General features: G+C 43.7%; 1 protein-coding gene across 4 annotated transcripts in view; it reads left to right on the plus strand.

Annotated features, from left to right (window-relative positions):
- Positions 1-19,028, plus strand: part of NINL (ninein like) — an 80,120-nt gene that overhangs the window by 12,150 nt on the left and 48,942 nt on the right. For 2 of the 4 annotated variants that reach the window (XM_069954397.1, XM_069954401.1), the window contains exons 2-4: positions 13,673-13,866; positions 16,792-16,891; positions 17,175-17,341. In XM_069954397.1, the coding sequence (XP_069810498.1) occupies positions 13,684-13,866; positions 16,792-16,891; positions 17,175-17,341 (450 nt within the window). In that variant the 5' untranslated portion in view covers positions 13,673-13,683. Of the gene's footprint in view, positions 1-12,541; positions 12,714-13,672; positions 13,867-16,791; positions 16,892-17,174; positions 17,342-17,905; positions 17,936-19,028 lie in introns of those variants that run through there. The other 2 variants (XM_069954398.1, XM_069954400.1) reach the window with 2 other exon arrangements.

Genomic DNA, 19,028 nt, shown 5'->3' on the forward strand with positions numbered 1-19,028 from the left:
CATCCTGACGACATCCTGACGTCCCGCTCAGATAATAAGTGGTTGCGGCGGGACAGCGCACTGATTGGCTGAGTGGGACGTCAGGGAGCCAGGAGCCCTAGGACTGTCATGTCAAACTCTGGCCTGTGGTGCCATTTTTTTGTAGCCTGCCATGCCTTTCCATTGCTGTGTTAAATCTGGCCCTCCTGACGTTGCAGCTGATTAAAATATGGGTGGTCCGGATGGCCTCTCAGACTGCCCATATTATAATCTCGTAGGCCACAGGCTACTATATAAGAGACTATTTTAGGGACTGGCTTCTATATAAGTCACTATTGGGGAGGGCTGGCTACTTTATAAGACTATTGGAGAGCGCTGGCCGCTATATAAAACTATTGGGGAGGGCTGGCTACTATATAAGAGACTATTTTAGGGACTGGCTTCTACATAAGAGACTATTGGGAGGGCTGGCTACTATATAAGAGACTATGGGAGAGGGCTGGCTACTATATAAGAGACTATAAGATATGGCTGGCTACTATATACAAGAGACTATGGGAGAGGGCTGGCTACTATATAAGACATTATTGGGAGGGCTGGCTACTATATTGGGCACTATTGGAAGTGCTGGATACTATATAAGACACTATTGGGAGGGCTGGCTACTATATGGGACACTATTGGGGGGGCTGGCTACAATATTGGGCACTATTAGGTGTGCTGGCTACTATATGGGTCACTATTGGGAGGGCTGTCTACTATGTGGGACACTATAGGGGGGGCTGGCTACAATATAGGGCACTATTAGGTGTGCTGGCTACTATATGGGTCACTATTGGGAGGGCTGGCTACTATGTGGGGCTCTAATAGTAGGCCTGGCTAGTATGTGGGGCACTATTGGGGGGGGGCTACTACATGGGGCACAATTATGGGATGACCTACTGCTTGAGGGATATAATGGGTAACTACCATGTGGGGACATTTACTTTAGGATAGGAAGTACCAGAAACGTCACATGTACTTTTCATTAAATATAAATATTGGCCCGCGACTTTGTCCAGTTTTTTTAATTTTGGCCCACTTGTATTTGAGTTTGACACCCCTGCCCTAGATACAAGCCACAGCACGGACTGGGTAATGTATGCACTGGGCCGCTGCTGTCAGTACGGGAAAAGCAGCGGATTTCGCTGTGAACTCGCAGCAGAAAATCTGCTGCCATTCCATTATGTGTGAAACCACCCTTCGATTGTATTCATATGTAATGATCATGTAACGTAACAGTTTATGCAATTTCACATAAACTGCTACCAAATTGGTGGAGGCAATAAAGTATAACTTTGTGTATCATGTAACGATTAGACAGGGCAGGTGACATGCAGTTGTATTAGCTCTCGCTCTAGCATTTTCCCCTCGTAGAATCTCTGTCAGCATCAATGACAGAATGTTCTACGGATTTCACCAGAGCAGCATATTCAGGGATTATAGATGATGAAACTTTCAGAAGTACCATTCCCTGTAGGCCAGAACATGTAATGAGGCACCAGTCATGCTGCCTTCTGTATCCTTGGATACAACCAACATCTGCTATCATGTACATTATGTGACAACATAATCTCAAGTTCTTATGGAACTGTATCAGACTGTGTGATCTTGGTGACAGCTATGATACAGCTGTGGCGATACTGATGCTATATTATGGTAGGCTTTTCAGTCCCAGTTTGTTTGTGCTATTGATTTCTGGAAAGTACACTTTAAAGGGGAACTCCGGCGAAAAAAATCTATTCAACTGGTTGCAGAAAGATATACAGATTTGAAAATTACTTCTAGTTAAAAATCTCAGACCTACCAGTACTGATCGGTTGCTGTATGTCCTGAAGGGAGTGGGGGTCTAACAAAGTGCTCTCTGCTGCCACTTCTGTCTGTGTTAGGAAGTGTCCAGAGCAGAGCATCCCCTAGAAAACCTCTCTTGCTCTGGACAATTCTTAAAGGGGAACTCCAGGTAGAGGTTAAAAAAAATGAAACTTCTGCAGAAGCATAAAGCATTACTTACCTATCTATTCCATTTTTGAAACTACCAAAAATCCATTTGTTTTGGGGTTTTTTGTTCTGTTTTGTGTTTCTGCACTTCCTGGTTTATCAGTTGTACACAGTACTACAGGTTCCAGAATGCAATGCTTTCCTTCAGCTGTTCATCACAGTCCTCCAGCCTGCCCATTCCCCGCCCAAATCTGTTGCAGAACATCTAGGCTGTGTTCACACATTTCAGTTTTTTTATTGTGTTACTGAATTATTTGCAGTAATTTATGATTTCATTGTGGTCCCATCCCCCACAGCACGCTGTATTCTCTACCTGTAACACCACACAGCACACTGTATTCTCTACCTGTAACAGCACGCTGTATTATTTACCTGTAACACCACACAGCCCGCTGTATTCTCTACCTGTAACACCACACAGCACGCTGTATTCTCTACCTGTAACACCACACAGCGCACTATATTCTCTACCTGTAACACCACACAGCACGCTATATTCTCTACCTGTAACACCACACAGCACACTGTATTCTCTACCTGTAACACCACACAGCACACTGTATTCTCTACCTGTAACACCACACAGCACGCTGTATTCTCTACCTGTAACACCACACAGCACGCTGTATTCTCTACCTGTAACACCACACAGCACGCTGTATTCTCTACCTGTAACACCACACAGCACGCTGTATTCTCTACCTGTAACACCACACAGCACACTGTATTCTCTACCTGTAACACCACACAGCATGCTGTATTCTCTACCTGTAACACCACACCACAGCACACTGTATTCTCTACCTGTAACACCACACAGCATGCTGTATTCTCTACCTGTAACACCACACCACAGCACGCTGTATTCTCTACCTGTAAAACCACACAGCACGCTGTATTCTCTACCTGTAACACCACACAGCACGCTGTATTCTCTACCTGTAACACCACACAGCACGCTGTATTCTCTACCTGTAACACCACACAGCACGCTGTATTCTCTACCTGTAACACCACACAGCACGCTATATTCTCTACCTGTAACACCACACAGCACACTGTATTCTCTACCTGTAACACCACACAGCACGCTGTATTCTCTACCTGTAACACCACACAGCACGCTGTATTCTCTACCTGTAACACCACACAGCACACTGTATTCTCTACCTGTAACACCACACAGCACACTGTATTCTCTACCTGTAACACCACACAGCACGCTGTATTCTCTACCTGTAACACCACACAGCACACTGTATTCTCTACCTGTAACACCACACAGCACGCTGTATTCTCTACCTGTAACACCACACCACAGCACGCTGTATTCTCTACCTGTAACACCACACAGCATGCTATATTCTCTACCTGTAACACCACACAGCACGCTGTATTCTCTACCTGTAACACCACACAGCGCTGTATTCTCTACCTGTAACACCACACAGCACGCTGTATTCTCTACCTGTAACACCACAAAGCACACTGTATTCCCTACCTGTAACACCACACAGCACGCTGTATCCTCTACCTGTAACACCGCACAGCACGCTGTATTTTCTACCTGTAACACCACACAGCACTCTGTATTCTCTACCTGTAACACCACACAGTACACTGTATTCTCTACCTGTAACACCACACAGCCCGCTGTATTCTGTACCTGTAACACCACACAGCCCGCTGTATTCTCTACCTGTAACACCACACAGCCCGCTGTATTCTGTACCTGTAACACCACACAGCACACTGTATTCTCTACCTGTAACACCACACAGCACACTGTATTCTCTACCTGTAACACAGCACGCTGTATTCTGTACCTGTAACACCACACAGCCCGCTGTATTCTCTACCTGTAACACCACACAGCGCTGTATTCTCTACCTGTAACACCACACAGCGCTGTATTCTCTACCTGTAACACCACACAGCACGCTGTATTCTCTACCTGTAACACCACACAGCACGCTGTATTCTCTACCTGTAACACCACACAGCACGCTGTATTCTCTACCTGTAACACTACACAGCACCCTGTATCCTCTACCTGTAACACCGCACAGCACGCTGTATTTTCTACCTGTAACACCACACAGCACGCTGTATTCTGTACCTGTAACACCACACAGCACGCTGTATTCTCTACCTGTAACACCACACAGCACGCTGTATTCTCTACCTGTAACACCACACAGCCTGCTGTATTCTGTACCTGTAACACCACACAGCACTCTGTATTCTCTACCTGTAACGCTGATATTGGAATAAAGTAAAGAACTTTTTTTTTTCTTTTCATTTCCACGCACATATTATGATCAAGCATCTGTTATCTTTGAAGTTGAGCCCCACAATAATGCTCTGATCCTCTCTGCCGTTTAGCATCATCTACTTGTGTTACTGCATCATTTTTGTAAATACGCTGCAGTACTGCAATGACACTCCAACATGTGTGAACACAGCCCTAATTTCACTTCACACTTCTGCACAATTAGAGAAATCAGTGCAACACCTGCTTCTGGCCAGTCAGAGATGGTGAATCACTCAGGGGATTGCGGGATCCAGCCACGCCTCCTGTGACATCACGCCCTGCCCCATGTCTGCATCATCAGCCTGATCTCAGCAAACAGAGACAGAGGCATGGAAGATTTGTCTCCTAAGGGGGGAGAGCAGAAGGAGCAGGAGGCAATGTGGATTGGCACAGAGGCCATTTTTCTTCACTTCCTGGATTTCTATCAGCTACCAGTGTGGCAGAACTGTACAGATATAGTAATACATTGTATAGACACATATATTTAACTTTTAATGTACTTTTAATAGAAAACAAGTTTTTCTTATCCGGAGTTCCCCTTTAACACAGACAGAGGTGGCAGCAGAGAGCAGCTTGTTAGACCCCACTTCCTGCAGGACATACAAAAGATCATAAGTACTGATAGGTTTCAGTTTTGTTTTTAATTGAAGTCATTTATAAATCTGCATAACTTTATGATACCAGTTAATAAAAAGAAAATCTCCAGAGTACCCGTTTTTAAAGGCATTATTATTTTTATTATTTATTTATAAAGCGCCCTTAATTCCAGAGCACTATAAAATATAAGAAAGGCTCCTCTCCCTTCTCATTGACCCCCCCCCCCACCATCACCACCACACACACACACACTCACACTTGATCATTCTCTCAAATTGTACAGATACTATACACTATACACGTGAGGAAGAGAAGATAGATTTTACTGAGAGATCAGTTACAGCTGCTGCACATAGTGTTCTATAGAGAGAGGGGAGGAGAACTAGTTTGGGAGAATGTAGCTTTTAACCCTTTTGTTGCCAGCAGAATGACTGCACAGTGAGCAACTAAACCCCCAATCTGTGGTTTCCAATAGAAAAATCTGCATGTCAGCCTTTTTACGGGAAGCGCTGGGCTTTGTTAAAACAGATAAGGCAGAAGCTGACAGATGTGTTGGTGGAAAGGAGTTTCTCTCTATACACTACATGAGATTCCGAGCTCAGTTGTCTCATTTATACACTGGGGAATGTTCCTTGAGTATGTGTAGTGCTAAGCCTGAGTAATAATGTAGATACAAGAGGACACCATGTTGCCATATATTTGGTTTTGAAAGTTAATGGACAGATATGTGGATACATTTGGAAATGTTACCATTTTATATGAATGGTGCGCCGCATATGTTGTGTAAACTTGCTGGAGGCGGATAGGTGCACTTGGGTTGGTTGTCCCATCCCCCAGTTCACCAACCCCCTATTAGCATAAAGATGAAACTCCTAATAGCACGGAAACTGCGCCGAGGATGAAGGTAAGAAACATACCTTCATCCTCCGTGCCTCAAATCCTAGCCCGAAATATTGTGTGTGAACGTAGCCTGATACCGTCTGCGCTGATTGGACAATGTAGGGACAACATAGTCAACCTGTTCATAAAATTCTAAAAGGAACAGTAATGGGAATGGTACAACACAGGATTCTAAAGTGTGTGTTTGTACCCTTAGGGTGCATTCACACATATCGTATCCCAGCGGATTTGATGGTGTGGATCCACAGCAGATCTGCAGCAGATTTAATCTAAATAACTGAGCACATCATTAAATCTGCATCTTAAAATCTGCTGTGGATCCTTTACGTGTAAACGCACCCTAAGGGTAAATGCACACTAGACTTAGGGTACTATTACACTGATCGATAATCGGCCGAATCGGCCTATTATTGCTACATGTAATAAATACAACGATCAGCCGATGACAACGATCATCGGCTGATCGTTGACATAGGTTCTGACCTATTTTCGTCAGGCGCCAACCGCGCATCGCTATGTGTAATAGTGGTGTGCGGCCGGCGACTGACGATATACATTACCTATCCACGTTCCAGGGCTGCTCCTGCGGTCTTCTCCCCGGGTCCCGCTCGCTCTAGCTTCAGAGCGGCCTGTCAGCTGACAGGCCACTCTGAAGCTAGAACGCACGGGACCTGTGAAGTAGCGGACCGCAGAAGCAGCCCTGGAGCGTGGATAGGTAATGTATGTAGTTTAAACAAGGGCTACAAGGACATCGGTAACGATGTCCTTGCAGCCCTTGTTAAACGATTATCGGGCCGTGTAATAGGCCAAGTAAACGAGCAAAGATCTAGCAGATCGCTGCTCATTTACAGGTATTATCGGCCCGTGTAATACCACCCTTAAAAGATGAGTCACTAATATGTGACTACACTAAAGGCCTTTTTACACCAAGTGATCGGCTGTATTTGGCCGATTATCAGCCGTTACAGCTTATAGTTGCTTGGTCTGCTGGCCAACACTCTGTGTAATAGGAGTGGTGACAGCAGACCGCCACTATTTCTTATGGGCTTCACAGCTGATCTAAAGATTGTCCATATAGCCTTTCCTGCAGTTTCCCATGCCCTGCTCCTCCTGATCAGCCCATGTAATAGGGCCTTAAGGGTGTCTTTACACAGAGAGATTTTTGAAAGATTTTTGAAGCCAAAGCCAGGAATGGATTTGAAAAGAGGAGAAATCTCAATCTTTCCTTTATGACCTGTTCCCTGTTTATAGTCTGTTCCTGGCTTAAAAAATCTGTCAGATAATCTGTCTGTGTAAAGGCACCCTAATATAGTGTGTGAGAATGAGACTTTATTGCTGGGACTTTGTTCTCACGTAGAGGTGATATTGCCACCCTTATATCAATACGGTTGGGTGAACACAGCCTCACTGTTGTCATATAACGTTCTTACATAATTTACCTTTATTTTTGGATGGAGTTTTTTGTGATTTGTTCTTACCGCAGGAGGGGAGCGGTTGGTTATATATAACAATGGTGGTTAAGAAAAAAAACACACACACTGAATTTTTGCATCCAAGCTAATATGCTTTTTAATATATCCTTCACAAACTGCAAAGTGACAGGGGGGAGGAACCATATGGAAGTTTAACAATAATATGAATAATATGAAGATTTTCTTTCCAAACAAATGGCTGGACATGTTGTAACCTGCTCCGTGCTCGGGCTGGAGGCCAACGTGATTGTTGTTTGATGAGCTGAATATTGACGAACATTACACTCATATATCCTGATAACCTTTCCTTGTGTTTGCATAACTGCGGCTGCATTCATCTGACCGTGTCACTGCTCAGCTATGAAATATTTCCCTTCAGTATACATGGTCAGGTGGTGTACTGGCTGCCGCTCACCGTCCTGGAAACTCTGGTGTTACTGGGCAAACATAATCTGTGTGCACCGATGCTTAAAGGGGTTGTTCAGCGAAAATCTGGGAAAACTTGAGATTTTTTCAAAAGAAGTAAATTACATATCTATATAACTTCTGACACCAGTTGAATTGAAAGAAAAAGATTTTCGCTGGACAACCCCTTTAATATCTCATATGGTCATGAGATCAGGCTAGGATTGATTTATAAAGAAAACACCTCTTCCCATGGAAGTCATAGTCTGAAGGTCTCCAGCTCAGAGCCACAGCTATAAGCTTGAACAGAGATCTACAGAGAAGGAGCTGTTCTTATGCTGACTAAGAGCCCTATTACATGTTCTGGCCAATAGTCATTTATTGTGATAGTTTATGTTCATGTGGGCAGCTCCCAGCACCCCATTGCCCACCCTGCGCTCAATGTCTGTGCGTGTAATAGCACTGACAGCGAGCGAGGAATGAGGAGGAAGCAATCGCTGACCTTACAGGTTGATGACGCTTCCTCCTCAATATTGGGCTGTGTAATAGGGCCTTAAGTTGAGCCGTCCATGTATTTCATGGACAACCATCTGAATGGGTTCCTGTTGACAGACCAAATCAGCAGTTTGCAGAAAGTGTCTTTTTTTTTTTTTTTTTTTTTTTTTTTTTAAAATGCCCACAGGCAGATGTTATCTGGAAGTCAATGGAATTTTATGATCTCCCTTACACACATGGCGTTTTACTCTCCTCTCTGGCTTTTTTGAGGCTCTTGGGCAGTTTTTCCAAAAGGCAGCATGTAAACTGTCTCCCATAGACTTCTACTCATCTCAAAAACACCATTGTTGTTTGGCAGTTTATGGCAGTATTTGTTTTTGTACCCTTTTTGTTCAGCAACTATGTCATGTGATAGCAGAGGAAAAGAAAGTTCAGCCATATTGGTGCATACAAAAATGTCTAAACACAAAAAAAAAAGATTGTTCACACAAAGCCAAAAATGTCAGAAAAAAACGCAATACACTCCGTTTCCGTGCCACCCACTAAATTAGTGTCTTAGGGGTGCCTTCACACGTACTGTATTGCAGCGGATTTCATGCTGCGAGTTTATCGCAGTGCAATCCGCTGCGATGATTACTATGTAACTCAATGGCAATGTATTTCCGCAGCAGCATATTATGTGCGTTTAGGTGTACCATGCGGGTTTTGTGCGGGAAATCCGCTGCGATACAGTACGTGTGAAGGCACCCTTAAAGTGTTTCCTGTTCAGTGGATGCTATAATGTCTCCAGTATAATATATAGTATATATTCTGCTATGTGCACTGTTCATCATGTGCATATCATAAAATACCATAGCAGAGAATAATCTGAATAAAATGTATATGAACTATGTATGAAAAACTTGTTTCCAGACTTCGAATAAAATCTTACAATTCCTACACAGCATTATGAACATTTATCTTTAAAAATTCCTATTTGAAGTTTTGGAATGTCCCGTTTTGTATGTGTAGTGGTAGAGAATATTTTTAAGCCTCCCTTAACCCCGACCTCTTTTCTGTAGAGTAAAATTCCATTAGGTTTGCGGTTTTTCTGCCACTTTGCCGTATTAATTATGGGTATTGCACTGCACAGAAATGTGCTGACACGGCACACAGAATGTGAAAATTCACTTGAAATAGAAGTTGAATCCTAATGAAAACATTCCCATTGCTTCATGCCACAGCCCCTGCTGCTTGTAAATCTCTACAACCTGACTAGCATTAGGTCACATGGTGGGTGGAAAATAATCCATATATATATATATATATATATATATATATATACTGTATTTAGCATGTGAAAAATCCACACAAATTTTAGTGCCTGCTTCCTTCTTACATAGAAAATGCCCCACCTGGCCTTAGGTTGTGTCTGCTATTGCTGCTCAGAGCCAGTTCAATGAATGAGATGCAATACCATAAACACCCTGGGGACAAGTGTGGTGCTGTTTTTGAAAGGAACCTCCATATCTTCCTCAGAAATCTAGTAAGTATTACCATCTCTAGTGTTTACAACTATATTGCCATAGTTTTCACATTTTAGATGACACTAGTCCGAATCTGCGCCTTCTCCCTGGCGTACACCCCAGCTGTAAGCTTCATAAATGTCCCCCATAGTTCATAAGGCTTAAAAAAGACAAGACACCCCCCCTTACTCTCTCTTCATTTAATTGGTTAACAGTGTCACCTAGGAGGGGCTTCATAGCAGTTGGGCCCCATCTCCTGGCTGGGAAAAGAGCCTAATTGCTGTGAAGCTCCGCCTAGGTGACACTGTCCACAGATCAAGTGAAGAGAGTAGAAAAAAGACATAGACAAGTTATATATAGGTACAGTATATATAGAATGTGCAGCATCCCTAGCTTGTGGATAGTGCGGATAACCACTCATAGAGTAAAGAGGCGACAATATCACTTTAATTGTAAGGTATAATAAGTTTTCTCTGTATTACATTTTCATCTTTTTAGACAGTTAAAATATTCGCAAATCGGCACTTTCCGCCGAGTACGCCAGGGGGCGGAAAGGGGGCGGAAAAGGGGCGGAGAGTGGGCGGAACGGAGGGCGCGGACTCAGAGTCCGCGCCATTTATCATCCGTTCCGCCAAAAAGTACGCCGAAAACCTACTCCAGTCCTCAGCTGGCGTAGGTTTTCGGCGGTGCGCAACGGCGCGCACGGGATTTATGTAGAGGCAGTCCGCCTCTACATAAATCTCCGTAGCGCCGGAGCTGCGGGGGCACTTTTACGTCCGGCGTAAAAAACGCCGGACTTAATAAATGCCTCCCTTAGTGTTTTGTGAACCATAAGAGAATTGTAAGTCAATAGGCGCAAGGGCCACCATAATGTCTGTTGTTGGCACAGGTTTTATGTCAGGATGAAGGCTGCTTATGGACACTACGGGGGACATTTATTAAAGAGTCAGTGTCGTATATTTTTTTTTTGCAGAAATCAATAGTCCAGGCGATTTTAAGAAACTTTGTAATTGGGTTTATTAGCCAAATCTGCCATTATCTGCATGTAAAAAGCCTTTTCCCAGGTCCCCCCCCTCCTTCCTCTTTTTCATCCACTCTGAAAAATCTGAAAATTGTGACTTGTTGCAGGAGACGTACCCAGTCTGCTCTAGGGAGAGGGGAGGGGGGAGGAGGAAGGAGGGAGTTAGCCGGCAGCAGAAAGCAGATAACAGAGGATTACAGGCACCGAGCTGGGTGACAGCTGTAATCTGAGGTCAGACAGGTCACTGGTGATGGTCCCAAGAGATATCAGGTGAGGGATTTGTAGATTAACTCTTTGTTGTCCTGTTTTGGTCTTTTCTTTAGCTCTCTCCATAGGAGAACAATGAAGACAGGGGGGAGAGCTTCAAACTGATTTTTCATGATAAAAATGCATTTTTCGGATAATAAACCCAATTACAAAGTTTCTTAAAATCGCCTGGACTATTGATTTCTGCAAAAAAAAATTTCACGACAGTGACACTTCAAGTCCGGCGTTTTTTAAGCCGGACTTATAAATGTCCCTGCATCTCCGGCGCTACAGAGATTTATGTAGAGGCGGACTGCCTCTACATAAATCCCATGCGCGTCAGTGCGCACAGCCGAAAACCTACGCCACCTGAAAGGTGTAGTAGGTTTTTCGGCGTATCTTTGCGCTGAAAAAATGATAAATTGCGCGGACTCTGAGTCCGCGCCCCCTGTAAACGCCCCCTCCCCGCCCCCGGTGTACTCGGCGTGAAGTGTCGATATGCGAATATTTTATTCGCAAATCGGCCATTTGCGAATAAAATCATTTGCATATCGGCACTTTACGCCGAAAATCATCAGTACGCTGGATGATGCATGTCCCCCTACATGTTTAGTCGTTGATCTTATTCATTATCCCTTGGTCAGCCTATTGATTCTAAGAATAAGTTATTTGGCACATATTTTGGTATATATTTCGTGCCTAAGAACGTGGACATTTCAGATATGTCAAAAATGCAGGCCATGGATTAGCCCCATTGAATAGGTCTAATCTGCATCCAAAACATGACAGAAACGCAGTCAAAACAGTCAAACTACACAGCAGAACTCCAATACTACACTCAGAATATCTCCAGAGAATTGTATGCCATCAGAAAAACACACCATGAGAATTGCTACCAGGACTAGTCATCCACCCATTGCATGTGGGTTTGGCATACACCCACCAGTTATACCATTGTAACTATTGACAGATAGAATAACATTGACTATATCATGACATGGAAAGATGGCCAAGAGTAAGTATGTAAGTGACTATGACAAGACGCAAATTGTGATGGCCAGATGACTGGGACAGAACACCCCCCAGAATGTAAGGTCTTATGGCGTGATCTCCTTATACAATGATTACTACCGTGTTAGGATAACTAAGGAACTATGGAAGAGAACTACTACATTGCTCTGCTGGGAAACCTTTGGGGCCTAACATTCATGTGGATGTTACTATGACATGTACTTCCTACCTGGAACAGACCAAGTAAATACTTTCATGATAATAGTATTCAGCAGGACAATGTGTCCTCTGTCATTGCAAATGGTTCATGAACAGTTTGAGGAACATGGAGTTCAAGGTGTTTACTTGGCCTCCAAGTGGCTTCTCAGTCTAAGTATCTGATCCATGGAGGCCATACCTCAGTACTTAAAGGTTTTCTGGAGAAAACAGAAATTTTGTCTATGGGTGGAGCATGGTGGAAAAATAATAAACATGCTATACTCACCCCCTCTGTTCTCCCATAGCTGCTGCTGCGCTAATGCTCCCAGTTCTCCACTGGTCTCGGTTTGTCCTGTGATCTGTGTCATCTCGACCCCACAGAAGCTGTCCATTCAGCTCACCTCAGCCATGGTGAAACACCTCTGCGGCTACTGATCGGTTGAGTAGACAGGCCCTGTAAGGACTGGCCAACGCAGGACCTGAAGGATGTGAGACTAGGAGCATCAGCGCAGCAGCTATGGGGGCCAGATGAGGTGAGTATAGCATGTTTAATATTTTTACATTATGCTGCGTTTACACGGATCGATAATTCGCCCGATCGTACGATTAACCAATCGTGAAAGAACAATGTTTTTCTTATAACGATCAGTGTTTAGACGGAACGATATATCGCACGGAAAAATCGTTTTGCGATCTCGCACATAGGTAAGATCGGTGAACAACTGTTTACACGGAACGATGTGCGAATTTTTTGCAAACGATGAACGACGATTTTAGAACATGTTGTAAGATCAAAATGAGCGATTTCTCGCTCATCGCTTGATCGTTCGCTGCGTTTACATGTACGATTATTGTTCGAATTCGATTGTTATCGAGCAAATTTGCACGATAATCGTTCCGTGTAAACGCAGCATTACCTTGGAGCAAACATTTCTTATCCCATTAAAGGATCTGCTGCTAACATCTTGATGCTGGATACTAGAGTTTTTTTGGGGGGGTCAATACTTAACGTGTCAAAGCTGTTTTGGTAGCACAATGAGGGCCTACACTACACTATATTAGGCAGGTGTACGCTTTGTTGTGGCCGATCAGTGTGAATAGTACACTAGGTAACTACATACTTCTACTTACTGGTGGATTATTTTACCCCACCTTTTTTCTTGCCTCATTTATTATTTTCAAAAGTATTTCCTTATCAAAGCCTAGGTTATATGGATGACTATAGGCCAGGATTAGCTCTCCTTACAGGTGCAAGAAGCTTGCCCGTACAAGTGAGCGACTGAGAGCATGAAAAGCGAACGCTTCTAAGCTATAGCCTGTGGTCTATAGAACAATGTGTAAATCTTAGGAAATAACTGGTGTTATATTGCACACACTGTTTGTAAGACTTAAAGATATTTAAATCACCCCCTTTTGTTACATTGTACTCACATAGGATATTACGTTTCTGCCGGAGAACATTGTAATCATTACAAATGGCGGTCTTTTACAGTTTGCTATGGGATGGACAAGGAAGAGGAGAACAAATATGTTTCCCAGCTTCAAGAAGTTTTCAACAGCTGCGACACAACCGGCACAGGATACCTGGACAAAGATGAGCTGACAGATCTGTGTCACAAGCTCCATCTAGACACACAACTCCCTCTACTTCTGCAAACCCTTTTAGGAAATGATCTGCTAGCCAGGGTAGGCTTCTTTCCAGAAATACACTTGTTATTCAAAAAAATAATAATAATAAAAAAAAAAAACTATATTTCTTTGCAGGGCCAACATTAGGGTGGTACTGACCTCAGCGGACCTGGTGCCAGAAAGTGCCAGAAATTAGTAATTGACGTTTATTAAAAAATGTAAAGTCTTCCAGTACTTATCAGCTGCTGTATGTACTGCAGGAAGTGGTGTATTCTTTCCAATCTAGAGACCAGAAGAGGGTTTTCTATAGGGATTTGCTCCTGCTTTGGACAGTTCCTGAGTTGGACAGAGGGGGCAGCAGAGAGAAAGTGTCAGACCGGAAAATATACACCACTTCCTGTAGCACATACAGCACCTGATGAGTATTGGAAGACAAGATTTTTTTTTTTTTAATAGAACTAAATTACAAATCTCTGCACTTTCTGGCATCAAATGTTTTGAAAGAAAAAAAGAAATTGCTGAACTACCCCTGTAAGTCTGTGTAACTTGTGGTGGCAGTTTGGTGGCATATTGAAGATTATTTTTTTCCAGAATGCCCAGTTAAATAACCATGCTGTTTCTTTTCTTGCTGTGTGGCTTTATTTCCCCCGTAAGGTCTAATTCTGGTCCTGATGCTTGGCCACATGACTGACGCGGTGTCTGTGTACTTCCTATAGGGACCTTGCGTGGACAGGAAGCACTTGACCTTTGCAATAATGACAATGTTTATTTAGCTATATTACCTAACAATATGTATACATTAGTGTCTGTGTGTTCATGTCAAATGTAACTATTTAGAAATATGCCTTGTATTGTGTATTGTTGTAGGTTCCTGTTTGATGTTACTGAGCGACTCTATTCTTTGGGAAAGCTTTTCTTTAAAGAGTTTGCCGAGCCAACATACAGTTACATTCCTCTATCTGATGTGGTCAATGCCGGCATGTCCAACACTTGTTTTTCTTTTTATTATTTCTTTACACACGTTGTATGTTCTTAAGATCAAATATTATGACGCCTTCAAACAGCCTTTAAAACACATGTGGATACAGGCGACCAGCATTCATAGGAGTATAAGGGTATAGCATTCATAGCAAGACTACTGTTAACAGTACATTGACCTTGCAAGGGGTGCTTTAAGGGGTTATCCAGCGCTACAAAAACATGCTTGCTTCCAGAGACAGCATCACTCTTGTCTCCAGTTTAGGTGCAGGTTTTGTAACTCAGTTCTGTTGAAATGAATGGAAGTTAAAGGGGTTATCCAGCGCTACAAAAACATGGCCACTTTTCCCCCTACTGTTGTCTCCAGGTCAGGTGCGGTTTGCAATTAGGCTCCATTTACTTCAATGGAACTGAGTTTCAAAACCCCACCCAAACTGGAGACAACAGTAGGGGGAAAGTGGCCATGTTTTTGTAGTGCTGGATAACCCCTTTAATTGCAAACCACACCTGAACTGGAGAAAAGAGTGGTGCTGTCTCTGGAAGCAAGCAGCCATGTTTTTGTAGTGCTGGATAACCTCTTTAAGCCTAAGGGGGACCCCACCTGGAAAATTCTATTTTGTTAGAGGTGTTCCTTGCAGATAGGTTTAGGGTATGTGCACACTGAGTAAATATGACGGAAAGTCTGTCGCGTAATCCGACGCTCGCAACCGCTTGTGGACAGCGGCGGGCGTGCGCTTCTCCGCCCGTGCCATAGACTCCTTTCTATGCACGGGCGGATTCCTACCCCCGCCTAAAGAATGACTGAGTTAATTCTTTGGGCGAAGAAAGGAAACCACCCGTGCATAGAATGAAGTCTATGGCACGGGCGGAGACGCGCGCGCTCGCCGCTGTCCTCGAATGGGTGCGAGCATCGGATTACGCGACGGACTTTCCGTCCTATTTACTCAGTGTGCACATACCCTTACTGCTGATGTTTTAAAGGGGTAGTGCGGCGCTAAACAATTATTCACTAAATAACACACATTACAAAGTTATACAACTTTGTAATGTATGTTATGTTAGTGAATGGCCCCCTTCCCCGTGCTTCCCCCCACCCACACCAGACCCAGAAGTGTAGTGTTGTATACATATACATACCTGCCTCTAGCCGACCCCCGTCCGCCATCTTGTGCCATGATGTCATGTTCGGCCGGCCAAACCGCTCCGACAGTCCCTAGTGCCGGCCACCCTCTGCCGCGTCATCATCTGCTCAGCCGCGATTGGCTGAGCATAACTGTGCTCAGCCGTGATTGGCTGAGCATAACTGTGCTCAGCCAATCGCGGCTGAGCAGCTGTTGACACGGCAGAGGGCGGCCGGTACTAGGGACAGTCGGAGCGGCTCGGCCGGCGGCCGAAGATGACATCATGGCACAAGATGGCGGACGGGGGTCGGCTAGAGGCAGGTATGTATAGAACACTACACTTCCGGGTCTGGTGTGGGTGGGGGAAGCACGGGGAAGGAGGCGATTCACTAACATAACATACATTACAAAGTTGTATAACTTTGTAATGTGTGTTGTTTAGTGAATAATTGTTTGGTGCCGCACTACCCCTTTAAGCACCCTTTCCATTTCCCTGTTTGCACAATTTCTATTGGAATTAATAGCTGTTCATTTAAAGATGAAACAGGGGCATTGCCTGGCAGCTTCTACCCATCCCTCCATCCTTAATAGAGCTCTCCATTTGGGTATAGTAAGAGATTTATCAATCAAGGCCGACAGTGCAGACGGGAGCCACCAAGAACCACTCCGATAAGGGGCTCAGTCAGCATGAAAATGATAGCTGGTTTTCTTTCATGCACAGACATGCTGGGTTCTTTAGAATGGGAGATGGTCTTTGTATCAGATATTCATTGGCTCATAGATGAGGTTCTATAAAAAAAGATGAGGTTCTCCTTTGATGCTCCAGTTTGAGGATTGGAAACCATAAGTAGCTTTAGAGATTATGTATACTTTTTTGTTCTAGGTCAATTTTGAGGAGTTTAAAGAGGGGTTTGTGGCTGTCCTGTCATCAACTATCGACATCACTATCTCTGATGATGATGAAAGTAGCTATCTAGAACCTGGTAAGACAAGGATTATGTTTTATTTCATTCTGCTGTATTATATAATGGGCCATTGTCTTCTGCTGTTTATAATGATGCAAAGTGCTTCCAGTTTCCCAGGACTGGATCCAGCTTCTCCAGGCACCTGGGGAGGAGCGGCAAGGCTGATAAGCTGACAAAGCGCTTTGCTTCGTTATTACTGTAAATTCGCTCACCTCTAGTTACAATGACTTTTGACTTGGAAAATTTTACATAAGCTGCAAAAAAAAGTTTCATTTTGATTTGGTTGTCTTAATTTCCTTAGTGATCCCCGAGGAGGTACAGCCTAAATTTGTGAAAGGGAACAAGAGATATGGCCGACGCACACATCCTGAGCTTGAAGCTGTTGAGAATGAAACCAACAAATACTTACATGACAAGGACCAGAGGAAAAGTCAGCTGAGACGGTCATCTTCATTGGAGAGCGTAGAGGTAGGAATGACTTATTGTAAAAAAAAAATAAAAAATCACCAACTCAAAATGCAGTTCTTATTTCAAGTTGCTGGCGACCTGACTGTGATTAAAGGGGCGGTGTCATGAAGAAAACTAGGTCTATACTGTTGCATTATGTTAAATAATAAATTTCAAATATACAAGCATTTTTTAAAATGTATAATTTCAGAGTAGGGATGGTCCGAACCCTCTGAGGTTCGGGTTCGTATGAACCCGAACGCTCCGCATCAGATTCCCGCTGTCTGCCTGCTCCGTGGAGGGGGCGGATCCAGCGGGAGGAACTCGGTTCGGACCATCCCTATTTCAGAGATATAGCCTCACTATCCCCCAATTTGCTGCTTTGTTTCATAACCTGTTGCCCTTGGTTAAGATCCGCCAGGCATCCACTATCTTAGGTCACTCATGCTAAATTCAATCCGAGTCACATGATCTGCCTGATTAGTACTGGCAGTTGGTTTTCATTTCACATGCAAGCAAAGGGAATTGTGGGAAAGTGTCTGTACTGTTGCATGGCAACAGCAGGGTCACAGTTTTTAGAGGAAACCAGGAAATAATCAGATGGGAAGAGAAATGGTACAGGGATGTAAGCTTCTTTACTAAAAACAGCACATTTGTACTTCTTTACATATATATATGTGATACACATCTGATCATACCTTCTTTGCTTCGTGACACTTCCCCTTTAACACACAGTCGGCCAGAGAAGCTGTTTACATGAACGTCCCTGAAGGGAGGTGGGAAGAGGTAGTTCAGAGCGGGATGGAGAGAACAGCTCAGACACAGTTTTCTGTGTCTTGAGCCAAAGGCAGTAGATTTACAACTGGGGAAGGAGACTGACAGTGTGATGGCCAGATGATAGAACAAAACCTGTTGGGATAAAGGCATCTTGTTGTTTCAAGTTTCTAATCTAGAAATTAAAAAATTAGCAGGTGTTGAGACAGATGGGTAGATTGATAAACAAACATCATAGATTGTGATTGTTTAAAAACTTGAATATCTTACCTAAATGGCGAATTCTAATCTTATCTGTGTGTGTGTGGGTAGAGGAAACTTGTAAACTACTAAAGCCCTGTGATCACAGCAGCCTGGCCCGGATGCACACAGGCAGCCACACTTTCTGCACTTCGAGAGAAGAAGTGTGATATCATCCTATCACTTCACAATCATAACCTGTATCATTTTCTTACACCAGTTGATTGGAAAATGTTTTTTTCCCTCCAGAATAACCCTTTACATTTTGAAGGGATTTTTTCTTTAAATATCTAAACAATTATTGTTGTAATTGTTGTGTGGCTAACCGGGATGAGGATCTAAAAAATGTTGAATTGTCTAAACTTGTAGTACATTCTTGGCCTCAGTTGACTGAATTCACAAGGGCCAGTTCACATTGAGTAAAACTGGTGGAATTCTGGCATTATGACATGGAGGCTGGCGGGAGAGTTCTGCCGTGGAATCCTGCCAGCCTTCGTGTCATACTGGCAGAATTGACATATTAATTCTTCCGTACGGAGAGAGGAGGCCCGGGTCCTCCCATAGACTGCCAGTATGACACTGAGGCTGGCGGGATTCCGTGGCGGAGAGTTCCGCAGTGGAATTCTGCCAGTTTTACTTCGTGTGAACTGGCCCTAATGGAGGTCTTGAGATTTTGCGTTTTTCTTGTACTGCA

Source organism: Dendropsophus ebraccatus, chromosome 15 (genome assembly GCF_027789765.1).
Source record: "Dendropsophus ebraccatus isolate aDenEbr1 chromosome 15, aDenEbr1.pat, whole genome shotgun sequence".
In the NCBI taxonomy this organism is placed as follows: Eukaryota; Metazoa; Chordata; class Amphibia; order Anura; family Hylidae; genus Dendropsophus; species Dendropsophus ebraccatus.